We start from the raw sequence: 13,754 nt of genomic DNA on the forward strand, positions 1-13,754 counted from the left end.
TTTTGGCCAGACCATTACTACTTCTTTATTTTCCCTACAATGCTATGAGGAAACCTATTTATATCAGCGCTGTAAAATCCTTAAAAGCTGAATATGCATTTCATGCAGCAGAGTTGAGTGACTGCAGCAGATCTTACAGATGAGAATGTCAGGTCAGCTTTTTCACAGTTCTTGCACATAGGTTTTTTCTGTACTTAACTTCTGCACATAGAAGAGACAAAGCTTTGACAACTTAGGCTAAACTTGCAGAAGTTATACCAATATACCTTCAGAAAGGTATTTCTGCTTAAATTCTAAACTCTGTTCTCAACTGATCTGGTTTTCACTGTGGCCGAAATCACATTTTCAAGGACAATAGTTGTTATAATACATTTAAAAAAAAAAGGTCTAGCTGGATTTCTTAGATACGCAGCTCACAAGTATGGTTTAACTTTGCACAGTAGTAATACATATTTACAAGTGCCAGATTTTCAATTATAAATATTTATCATAAGGACATGATTTTATCTTTAATTAGCCCAACTGTTAAGGACACTTCTAATGTGGGAAATGTAATTCAGTACTTCATACCAGATGTAGCCTCTGCAGCTAGTCTTTTATCTCTGCTTGTAATGAGCAGATACTTACACCAAAACCATTATGTAACATGGGAGTGATTACAAGAGAATAACTACAAAAGATCTGGGCTTTGGAATTAAAATAAGAATGTTCTGAAGTTGCTTACCTCACTTTAACTCACCTGTGCAATATGACCATACTTTAAGCATCTGATTATTTCCTACACATATCCATATGAATTTCTTTGTTCTTGGAAAGACCTGAATTACTAGATTGTCCTTCTTTTCTATCCCTCTCTACCCAGCTGAGTTATAGCTCCGTGTTTGACACTTCCAGAAAAGGTATAAACATGAGAACTGGGATAATTACAGGTTTGATCCTGGGTTATAAACGACTGAAATATGATGTCCATCTAATAATGCCAAACACAGCAACCCCTAAACCATGCATGGTACTGACATAATGACACAACAAACCTTTGGCGTGGTTACAAACACTGAAACAGCAAGAGGCAGAAGGAAGGAAGGAAGGACTGCTGACAGGCTGGAGGAAGAATAGTGGCAGCCTGGTGGTCTCCTAAAAAGGCAGACTGACTTTCTTTTTCCAGAATAAATAGTTATACCTAATATATAAATTTAAAAAAAGCAAAGTAGATTGGGATTTCATTAGCAATATTCTGTGTTTTAATCCTCCAAGAATGTATGAAGTGAACTGGGGGAAAACCAGTTCTAATGATGTGCTAAAATTCATTATTCTTTGGCAAAGCAGAGCTTCAGAAAGCAAGTGGTGTCCTTGCATCTCTGTGCTTCTACCCCACCATGCCAACAGCCTCTCTGCAACCCGCTGAGACCTCTGTGGTCTCACAAAGGCTGCTCTTCAACAGAATAATAAAATGGAACACCACCCGTTACTAAGGAAACTCTGAGCCAACTTTTGATTCAGCTCATTTTTCTCAGCAGTCTGAGTTACTGAGCTGCCTGTTCTCTGTATTCATTTCATTAGCAAAATGTTTGATTATTGGCTTGTGAACGTTACCTATTGAGTCAGTGTATAGTAATAAGCATGCCAAAGATCAGTGTTTAAACAGACTCATTAGGGAACCAAACAACTTATTAGAGATAAGGAACACAAGGAGAAATGATGGAGGGAACAGAAAGGTGGCACAAAGGAGTTTGGGAATTTCTTGCCTGGAGCTGTATTGCTCACTTCCCATTCTGCTCCCTTCCCCCATCATTTGGAGCCTTCCCAACTTTTGGTTAAGCCTCTGGACACCCTTCTAAGAAACACTACAATGTAACAACAGTGTTACAATGAAAGTGTTTTGCATAATTTCTTTTACCTCTTGATTCCCAGTGTTGTCAAATATTAGTAAACCTACTAGGCAACAGAAAATCCTAATACAGAACTGCTTTAGTTCCCACATTAATGCCAATTTCCTGGGATATGCCCATGAACTAGGATGTGCTGTAGTCCATGGTACACAGGCAGTCACAGCTTCCCAGCTCTCCAAGAGCAACTCTTCCACTATACTAACACTGACACAAAAATGAAAAAAGATATGAGGTATCTCAGCGTGTCTCCTTATGGGGAAAAAACCCCAGCTGTAAATCTTGAATCTGGAAATATATCTGTGCCCTGGAGAGCCCAGAGAGCTGTGAATTTTGGCCCCACTGATTGGAAACAGTAGGAGATTGAGAGCTTGGAAATTAGGCTGAGTTGGATGAGGCCAGGCTTAACAATTATATGGTAAATTAGGAACATAAAAATTTTGCATTGTTCAGTAATCCAAATAATGTGCTCTCTTACAGATACAGAGACAATGACATTCTGATGCAGCAATGGCAGGATGGCAGGAAATTTTGAGGGACTGGCACACTCCAGGAACATGAAGGCAATTACCAGAAAACAATGGGAACAGCATGGAGGAGTAGCTGTGTACTGTGTCTGTCTCCATGGCACTCAAGTGGCATCACACAAAGCTGAGGGATTTGGTACAATTACTCATTTAGCACATGCTCCACCTGCCCTTCATCCCAGACGTGGCCCCTATTAGAAACGGATGGGCAAAGCACTGATTTTAGCAGAGCAAGACTTGTTTTAACACTGAATAAATCTGGGGTGCATTACACTCTTGATTTAAAATTGGCTCAGTGTGGGAGAAAGCAACCTCCAAGGTAATTGTGAATTCTGTTTCCATGTTTTATGTAAAACATAAATTCTGTATTTTTCTCCTATGGCAATACCTGATTTTCCACTCTGTAGGCAGGATAAACTCAGGTTGTCTTGTATCTGTCAGTACTTGCAAATGGAACCCTTGCTATTTATGTTAAGGAACTTTTCATGTTTAGCTTTTTACTTTTCAAAGTTTTAGATTTTGTTTAGTACTTTTTACAGGTGACTAGATTCAGTTGATAATTTTGATCTATGGGAAACAATGAGCCTTATAAACTATATTCAAAATTCCTTGAAAACAGTACCATTTAAGTGAAATGTATTTTGTCTGACAGCAGAGCCATTAACAATTTGAAACAAAAATTCAAGAGTGGGAAAGTTTGAGCAAATACCTGCTTTATGAAACTTTTCCATTATCTCCTGACGAATCGATTTATCCAAGTTGAAATAATCATGGTCTTCATCAGGTTTGCTCAGAAATAAAGGGATGTGCTGAAATACAATTATATGCTTGCATTTCTGGTTTGCAGCAACAGCCAGCTGCTCATCAAGCCACGCATCCTGGGCTTGCCTTAACTCAGGGCACTTGGAAGAATCAAAGTATAGCTGAGAATTCAGCACAAGAAAGAAAACACCTCCAACCCAAAAGCTGAAGTAATCATCTCCCCAGTTCTTGCAATAATCATCTATTGTTTCTCTTGTTGGAGTATTGCCAATATCATGATTCCCACTGACGAATACCAGTGGTATGTCCTGGCCAGTGTTTTTCAGAACATCCTTTAAATCTTGCTCTTGGTTTTTTCTCCATCGGCTTCCTAAAGAAAAAAAAAACACAAAACATTTGAGTGTTTATACTTTCTTTTCCCACCTTCATCGTTAGCTTTTGTTTATGGTGCATAGTAAGAAGATATCCTGTATTAGATGTGATCATGAAAACATCTTCACTTTATCCCTGTACATCCACCCAGCCCTGTCCCTTCCTTACCAAGGCCTCAGCCATTTTCAGTAGCTGGCCTGAAGGCAGGCTCTGGACAGGACCCAGCAGAGAGCACAGCAGTGGGTGATGCCATGGTCACTGCTGTGCACCAAGAGCTTCAGCTGATTCTTTTCATCTATAGACTGATGTTGTGGTGAAAAAATGCAGCAGCCTTGGATGGTGTAACGCCACAAGGGTAAAAACCACGTCAACTTCTGTCTTATATTTTATGGCTGTGCAACAGTTAAAGGTTGTTGGGTTTGAGGGGTTTTTTTTTTCATTACAAGAACTATTTTAACAGCAAAAATTTAATCTGTGTCTTGTGGTGACTTATTTATATGATAAGTCTCTTTTAATAATAAGCATGCCAATAATTTAAAAAAAAGGTAATTGTGTACTTTGCTAATTTTCTGCATCTCTGCCTTTATATTAATATGCATATCCATAGAGGTACTCTTCAGAAGTCAGGAATTTGTCCCTGCCTAGGAAGATTTATCTTATGGACAGACTTATTTACAATCACTGAAAAAAATTAGAAAGGAAATTTTAAAAGGGAAGTACTTTTCTTCTAATGATGACAGAGGTCTTCCTAGGTTTTCTGAAGACTAATCTTTAACTAGAGGCCATTGATACGATTATTATTAATAAACTAAATGAACATGTGTAAATTGTTTTTGTCCTGCAATACATAACACAGATCTAGCATGGGCCCATTTCACAAATAACAACTCCATTTTTTAAGCAAGAAGCTGTAACAGGATATTTACAAAAACTCTGAATTCACGTTTCTAACATACACTTGCACACAGGTTGATGCCAATCAATCATGTCCTTTTAAACTGTGTTCTACTTTCCTAACTACACCCATACCTTATACACAGAAATGCATAAAGGGGTTCCTGTATTGCAACTATGAGATAAAAGGGGTTTTTACCATTTCTTCAAAATACTTACGATGAATATGTTGACAAACACTCACCCTAACAAGTATTTTGTTTTACATACCCTACAGTTACAGGCTTTAGCACCACCTTATTGCTGTTACTAGAATTCTACAGCTTTAGAAAAATACTGAGAAAAAAACCTGTATTAGGTCTAAATTACAACTAAACGTAAAAATATTGATATGAGGCGCATAAAGTCAAACCCCACAACTCTCTTGGGTTTAACTGCTGCAGAGGGTAGAAAGTTATTGTAGGAAAATCTTTGAGCAACTTGACAAATACTGGACATATGTTACCCAGGGGAGTTTAAAAAGTAGTGGAGAGCAGATCACTTTTTGGGGTATATTAATGGTCAATTTAGGCTGTTCTTGTTAAACCCAGAAAAAAACAGGGCAAATAACATCTATATTACTCGGAGAAGCTGAATTTTAAAAAATAAACCCAAAAGTTCAAATGAACTTGGCACACTGCTGTCCATGGGGTAAGGAACCTGGCTGAGAGCACTGCTCTTCCTGCCATTCCCCATTTTCCTATGGAAAGAGTTGGAAATTTCAAGCTCTAAATATGAAAGTGTATGGGAGGGTGGGGAAATGCAAAGGGGAAGGCTCTATTCAGATCTATGTAAACACATTACATCATGTTAAACTCCATGCTATCACTTTGGGAAATTTAGCTAACAGTTGCAGAGTATAAAGACATTTATGCAAAAGTTACAGAAATAATTTGCAGAATTATGTATACCTCTTCCCAGCTGTGAAATTCAAGCTCTAGAGACTAACACTTAGATTGGATTTGTCGACAGCAGGGCACTGATTCCCTCATTTAATGAAATATTATTTCTATAGCAACAGAGAAACATATTCAGTGTTTATTGCAGAAAACAGATTGCTCAAAATGGAAAACAAAGTCTCTGCCCGAGAGCCTAGGAAATCATACTAAGGAAAGACCGGTTTAGAACAACTGCACCTTAGCTTGACCTTTTCTTGGTAGACAGTCAAAACAACTTCAAAAGAAGAGAATCCCACAGAGATAAACGTGGGAAAAGGTGGAGGAATGTCTCAGGACCCCTTGGTGTAGTGCTGGAGAGGAAGGGCTCAGATGTACCACTGACCCTGAGCTGCACACAATATGTGCCACAAGGAGCCCTCCAGAGGCACCTTCCCCTGACTTTACATCTGAGGTAAGTAACAGGTAAAGAAGATAAAGACAGTGGTAAAGAAGGAAGCCACTTGAAAATTAGTGGTCACTGACACAGCAGAAAAAATATCCTTTTAATCTCTCTCAGGCAGAGAGCTGTAATATTTAATTATTCCAATTATTATGAAGAACATTTCTATTTGATGACATGTATTTCTTTGGCTTAGAGGGAGCTTTGTTGTAGGTGAATAGGGAAATAATATAGCGCCAAAAGGCAGTGCAAAAAAACTATTTGTGAAGTGCCAGGGTAGGTGCAACTGAAATGAATTTCTGTGATGTTTATCCTGGCATCATGTGCAGTGACATTTTTAAATCCCGGGCCACAATTTTCTGCCTTTATGTTAGGTTGTGTAAATAAAGTCTTGCCCTGAGATAAACGACTTCACAAATTAATAGCCCATAAAGGGCAGCATGGCTTTTATGAAAAACATGAAAGTGAGAACTGTTGCTGGTGCAGTTGTGTGCAGTTTTCCACAGCTTCCCAGTCTATCATTTCTGAAAGCTGAGCGATGTGAACAGGAGCATGAAGGTGCAATGCCACCGTGCCTGTTGCATGGCAGCTTTCTGTTGTGTATCACTGCTTGCCTCAACACCTCCGGCGTTGTCCTGCACTGCTTAAAGGAACCAAGACAACCAGCCTTCTTCACACACTGAAAGAGAAGATTTCAAGACAGTATTTTTACAGCATTTTTGCTGAAGCTGGCTTCAGTCAGCAGAATTCACAGATTATTCTGCCAAAGAAATAATCCTTTAGCTACTAATCCTCAGTTACAGTTTCCTTTGGTATTCCACAGAAGGGTGCACCTCTCTAAGAACAGGCTGGGTTTAGTCTTTGTAAAGCACCAGCTATGAAAAACAACTAAAAGCATGGTTTCCCCCACACTGTATCTCCGCAATGCTGATGGCAATTTTTGTATAACACAATCCTTCCCATACAGTAACCTCCACCAACACTGTAACTTTCCCTCCAGAAGTATTCCACATGAAAAATTATCAATAAATAACAACAGCACTGGTTCTTCTACTGATATGAATCAGGAGGGGGAAAGGGGGAGGTTATGATGGCATTATGAGGTGGTACCCCCAGGCATTCCTGGGTTGGTGTTAGAAGTCTAAGTACTCCCCCCAAGGCAGGAGAATCCTTTAGCCCAGACATCTTCAGCCAATTTAGCAATATGCAAAAATGTGGCACAATCATTTCCTGGATTTCTCATTACTTGTTCTCAGTATTTTAATGTATCTTAAGTGTCCCAAACTTAGAGGAGCTACAAACACATTGCTTTTTAACAGAAAGCACAAATTTTCAGTTTGAAGAAGAAAAAAAGAAAAATTAAGTTTTATGCCACCAACACTCTTGAAAGGCCCTGATATGACAACTGCAATCTGTTTAACATTTAACCCAAGAGACTGACTATCAAAGAACAAGTAAGAGCTAGATTGCAGACAAAAATACTATACAAAATATCAAATAGAAATAGTACCTACATTTGATAAAAGCAAAATAGAAAATGTCAAAACACCACTGATGAAAACAAGATTTAGAAAAACACTGGGCCCATTCCTTCTGTAATTTATGGTATCAGGAGAAGTACTCTGACATCAAAAGACAACTAATTGTTGTTGAAAGCAATCACATGACTGTTTAAAACCAACAACAGACAGATTTATGTATTTTCCTGGGCCTTACAGAGCATCACAACTGCTTAAATTAAAGAGTCGAATTATTTTGAGTACTTCCTGTTCTTGAGACATTTGTTCTGTTTTGTATGTTTTCATGACCGTCTGCAGTTGCCCTATTCCTCCTGCATGCCATTTCGTGGACCTCCTCTAGCACTATTCCCTAAATTTCTAGGGAAGAGGGGGGTCCAAGGCTATACTCAAACATGCTTTTTTTTTAGCTGCACTGGAGGAAATGTAATTTCTACCCCCATCTCTGTGGGAAAGCAGCCTCCTCCTCCTGTCAAACCAGGACTGCCTTTCACCTCTGCTCTTGTCTTGGATACCTGGCTGTTGGCTCCAGATTAACAGGGCTACAAGCAAGATCCTACATTGTCCCTGTCTGCTGACCCCTCCCCAGGGGCAGCCCCACTGGTGCCCTGGTCACTTGGAAGACACCACAGGTCCAAACCCAGTGGTATCATCAACACCACATTGTACCTTCCAGGCTCCTTCTGCAGTTGCATCTGATTGCTATGCACTAACATAAACATAAATCTGAGCTCTAATCTTGACACATCTCAAAATACCAATCCACAGCATCCCGTCAGAGCACGGATGCAGATGGAGCTTCCCTACCCCAGAGCTCTGACACTGCTCCTCACTGTGCCACCCCTCTTCTTTCCTGCCCTTCCCCATCAATATGGGTGACCCCTCTTGACTGCCAGGGTCAAACTCTTCCCTCTACTCATCTGTTTACAATTGATCATCCCATAATAGCAGTGATTCTCTTATGGACCATGAGTAGAATGACACACTACGGTCTCCACATTCTTTTTGTCCTAGGATGCTAAAACATGTGATAATAGACAGGGCACTGCATAGAAAGGAAAGACCTCTCTGGCCACCGAGTTCAGTCTTACTGGTACTCTTCACCATTTCTTGTTTTAAACTTAAAAGCTTCCCCTCTGGTGTCTGCTGGAATGAACTAATGCAACACACTGCATCATTCCAAATTATTACATGCAAGAATAAGCGGATTCATTTTAATAAATCCATTATGGTCATGTTCTGAAATAGGTTTTTTGTTTTAGTCTGTGCTGTAATAGCTAAAATGACTCCTCTCTCTTCTTTAGACATATATATTTCTAATCTTCAAATAGCCTAAAGACAACTTTATGATGAACAAAAAATTATGCCATTAAAAATAATGTAAATATGACTATATTCATTGCTGAACAAACTGACTGACTACTCAGTCTAACTTACAAAGAACCTCATTTCATTAGTTCCAGTGAAAAGCAGAATCTGGAATACTCATTTGTCTACAGCTGTAAGTGACTTTTTCAGTAAATTTGAAACAAGTAATAATCTACACTGAGACTCAAAAAGTGATCACACGAAAATTTCCCTGCACGAAACCACAAATTAAATCTATAATATAACTTTGGGCATTAAAACAAGAAGAAATTTTAACTCTAGTTTAAGCTAATAATGAAAAATTATTACATTAAAGCAATGACAAAACCCCAAACTGAACAAGGAAGCCTATTAGGGGATCAACTGCTCCTGGTTTCAGTGCACAACATTAAATATAATGACTGCAAATGCTGACATTTTTCTGAATGCCAGCTACACAGGTGCCCACTTAACAACCTAATTCATGGCATTTACTGCTCCATGTTCTGCTGTGAAAATAAGTACTTGTTGCAGCGGTATAAAGCTGAAAAGATACCTTCCACAAGTATTATCCTTCACTTAAGCTCAACTCTGCTCTTATCCTTACGCATCTCCCAGCAACACAGAGCTGTCACAGCAAGTACAGGCCATCACTGCCTTTGGGTCTGTGCTTCTGACGAAGTCATCACAAACAGGAAAAAACCTCTCAGTGCTACAGTACAAAACCAAACTTGATTAAAAAAACTTAATACAAAGATCTAGTACTTGTACTAGATTTTTAGTACTGATTCTAGTACTTGTATCATAAAATATAAGATCTGAGAAAATTGTGTAACTCATTACGTCTCCAAGATTTTAGTATCTAGAGATATCGATCTGCCAATCAGATTTCTAAGTTTAAGTATAGATGTCATCTAAAATACAAATAAATATATACTTGCTGAAGACGAAACTTTTGCTTCTGCCAGCCCAGTGGTTTCTCTGCAATATGACCCTGTCGGGCGTGCATGGAGATCTCTGATGCTTCCCTACTCTGGGCCGATTAGAGCAAATTTAATTTCACAGTAAGCTGTTTGAGGCTTTGAATGCTCCATTAGGTTTTACTAGAATCAGATAATTACTACAAAATGTTTATTTATGCAACCACAGTGACATTTCTTTAAACAGTTATTATTAGATGTTTAACATATAATGTGCTACTTACTCAAATTCTTAGACATTATTAATTAACATTGGTGTAAGAGTTTGGAGAAGAAAATAGCCAAGAGTCATTTTGGTTTGGATTCCATCCTACCAGGCATATCAGAGTTAGCTTACAATCGCGGAAGAAATGGATGCAGTGAGTTTATTTAGATTAAGCTAGTTTATTGTCAGGAAATTAGGTCACACCTAAGCACTGCCCTATTGATCAGGGAGTGACATATTAATAGACATGTTATCTTGCATTCAAATAAATAGAACTTTCACCTATACTTTGATTCAGTATAAACATTTTAAAGCCTCTGCTTCTGCCTTGCACCTAAAAAGTCGATCTGTGTCTTTTCTACTTCATGCTCTATTACAAATCTCCACTGACAAAGATTCAGGAATTTGGATTTAGCTGACAATTTTGCTGAAACTGCAAGCGACACTGGAATACAGCTGCCTCCTCCCCAGCTGTGCCACGCTGCTGGGAGTTAAAAAAATACCTTTTGTTAGTCAAACAAGCAGCCAGTTCAAATGGCAAAAAAAGCAAATATAGTAAAGGTGAAATGCTTACAGCCATTTTTAAAGCTGGAACCATATTTTGAGACACTATTTTTTAACCTGCTCATATGCCTGTTATACAGACAAACCAAACAGCAGCATTCATGCTCTTGCCTTCTAGATATGAAAGGGAATTTTTTGAGAATTAATACATTTTTAGTTAAAATTAAAACTTTAAAAAATATCTCCTTATGTACTTGCCTCACTTAACGACTAGGAGAGCAGCCTAATTTTATCTGGCCATTTTTTTTTTTAAATTAATGATCCTTTGTTTTAGCAAAATTGGTTATTTAATGGTAGTTTAAAAGCAATATTAAAAGCAGTTCACAGATTTTTTTCCTTTATGGAATGGCTTACAAGATCACTGTATATAGCATTAAGAACTTGAATTGGACCTGACATTTCTCTGTAATTTATTCAGTTCACAAATGTATAAATGGCAGCTTGTGCATTTGCATGCAGATTTCAACAGTACATTTGTATCCCATCCTGTGTGCAAAATCCACCAGCAGCAGATCTCCAGCTCCCAACACCTCGGTCCCTGCAGTGTGACCACGCCAGTCCCGTGTGACGCAATAAAGCACGAGTGCAGCACCCGCCTTGCCAAGGACAGTGCTCAGCTGGCTGCAAAGTGGCTGAAAATGACAACTCTGTACAGCAAAGGGCTGGGAAATATTTCCTAACAAGGAAGAACACAGATGGGCAAATGACTGTGGACTTTATCAAGCGCAATAAAACTGGACATTTCCTCAATGTTCATTTTTAGTGGATCCCGGACCATAAGACTACCATAAGGTAGGACTTCTTGGGAGGTACCAACTTCAGCTCTTACACAAACCAAGTATACACTGACCTTTCTTGACCAGCCCAAGATGGTTTTTTAAGTAAGAGAATTCAGAACATTCACAAACAGATTTTAAACAATAATGCTTTGACTAGGAACATTTGCTATGGTGTGTGCTTTCCTCAATTCAGAAAATTAAGCAAATTAAAGACTTTTTTTCAGAGTTACCCTGTAAGATGTTTGCAATATACACTGAAGCCTATGCCTTAAGATTTAGTGTCTATAAAAACTACACTTTTGGAGGGAGTCACGTTAAGGCACTTCATACTTAACAGAAACAAGGGACAAGTATTTTGGACCATGGCAGTTGCACATCAAATTTGGGCATGGGTAAGAAGTTCACAATAAGTCAGTTAGTGATTCTCCCAGGAGAGAGGATGGCTTCAAATGCTACAGTGATTATAAACAGAAATGAAGCCATACTTCTGTCTGGTCACCGGAATCATCAGCTCTGATGTTGCTCAGCTCTGCAGCTTGTCTATTCTGAACATAAATAACTTCACTCCCCTCTGCGGACGTGTCACAGGGCATAAGAGGGACTAATTGTATAAGAGCCAGTATGCCCATCTCATCTTGTATTCTGATCACCAAATTGTCAAGCAGGAGTCAAATGGAGAAGTACTGATTTGAAAACCTGTCACTTAATTGCTGTCTAAATGTGAACTCAGAATCCCAACATTTGGCACCTACTTTTAAAAAGCTTGATGCACATCGTTGCCTGTTTTATTATATGAAGAAACACTGCATGGGAGACAGGATAGGATATATAATTTTGAGGAGACATGCAGCCAGCAGTTTTGCTTTTCACATAAAGAACATACTGTTGCCCAAAATTGTAATTAGCTGAACTGAGCTTTATGGAGGAGTTAGGAGCGTTAGTGGAACGTGCGAATTCGCAGGGGAAAACGCAAAGCAGTGATGCACACACACACAGAGATACACACAGAGATACACAGAGCACAGCATGCAGGCAGGGGGAGCTGGCTGGCACCAGAGAATGTCCCAGAAGAGCTGGGGCCCCTGGAAGCAGCAGGACAGCCACAAATCCCAGCTGTAGGCAGGGGCCCTCAGTGCTTGAAGCAGAGAAAGCAGGCAGAGAGAAAGAAGAAGGACACCAGGGCAGGGAGAGCACTTGCATCTCCTGCAGTCTCACAGTGATTCTGTCAGTGACAATTCTTTCCCAAATTCATGACTCTGCTTTTTACAGGATGCCAGACATCAAAGGTAAGTCTGTACCTTTCAGCACCCCAAGCTGCTGCAGCTCTGGGGCCTTGCATGGCCGCCTGGCTGCTTTTTCCCCCCATTACACAAAGTAATCTTCTGGCAGCTCTCAAGGCTGCAGTGCTTCAATGACCACGAACACACCAGCAATGAGCTGTGTATAGCTTGGGCACCTCTGTTTTCAGCTGTTCTATTGTCAGGGCCTTTTCTGTCACCTCCTGTTTAAACTATTCACAGTAACAACACATGCCTGGGCTCACAGCCTGAAACACACATTAGATGGCACAGCAAAAACATAAAAATATGTAACAGACACAATCCTGGAAGATTTTACAATCCAAGTATGGCCCAACAAAGAGCGTGAGAGACACAGACAGCAAGCACATCAAGAAACAGTAAGAAAACATTATTAAATATGACTGCAGCTCTGTAAAGCTGATTGAAACAATCAGATGTTTTAGCTTGTTCCATTTAGAAAAGATACATTTATAAAAGCAAAAATGCTGAAACATGTTATAAGTAATGATTTGAAACCCCTTGATAAAAAAATTTAACAATATAAAACAAAGGTAGAAAAAAAAATAGAAATATGTCACTACTTGGGTTGAATTGACAGGAAAGGCTGATGTGAGATTAGAGAGCACTGCATGACCTGGGTAGGGAATGTGTATATTAGAGATTATTATACCTTCACATTAACTAAAGGAATTAGTGCAAGTGTTCACAGTGTATTTCAAGTACCATAATAGTCAATTCCAGTGATTTTGATTTCTTGTAATTTACATATACACACAAATGAATTTAAAACTGCAAGCATAAACATTACTTGCTCACTGATCCATTAGCACACTGCTAACAGATCAAGTTTAATCAAGTTTTAGCAGGTTTTTTGTGATTGTACACATTATAAGACAAGTCTCGTTTCATTTAGTCTCTAAACAGTTACATTTTATTACAGTCAGGGCTAGGTAAGTTTGCAAGAGACTTGCTGCCTTACTTGCTCTTCTACCATGTAGCCAGAACAATGAATGAAAAATACTTAAACACCTGGTCTAAATACATCACATAAATAACTTTCCTGGCTAGAACTATCAAGTTACTGACAGCAGTAGTGTCATTAAAAAAAATGCAGTTAAACAATTTCCCCTGAAGGAATTCAGCCACTTAAAAATAACTGCTGGATTCTCAGCTTCACAGTCTGTGTTTCTTAGTGGCTTCAGCAGGGTGACCTTGGCTGCCAACAGTTGAATTCTCTGCTGCT

At 39.0% G+C, this 13,754-nt stretch overlaps 1 protein-coding gene across 1 annotated transcript in view; it reads right to left on the reverse strand.

The window, feature by feature from the left end:
• Window positions 1-13,754, reverse strand: part of CPPED1 (calcineurin like phosphoesterase domain containing 1) — a 39,783-nt gene that overhangs the window by 11,360 nt on the left and 14,669 nt on the right. Inside the window, exon 3 of the mRNA XM_048320912.1 lies at window positions 3,123-3,545. Within this exon, the coding sequence (XP_048176869.1) occupies window positions 3,123-3,545 (423 nt within the window). The remainder of the gene's footprint in view (window positions 1-3,122; window positions 3,546-13,754) is intronic.

This window comes from Corvus hawaiiensis, chromosome 16, assembly GCF_020740725.1.
Source record: "Corvus hawaiiensis isolate bCorHaw1 chromosome 16, bCorHaw1.pri.cur, whole genome shotgun sequence".
NCBI lineage: Eukaryota > Metazoa > Chordata > Aves > Passeriformes > Corvidae > Corvus > Corvus hawaiiensis.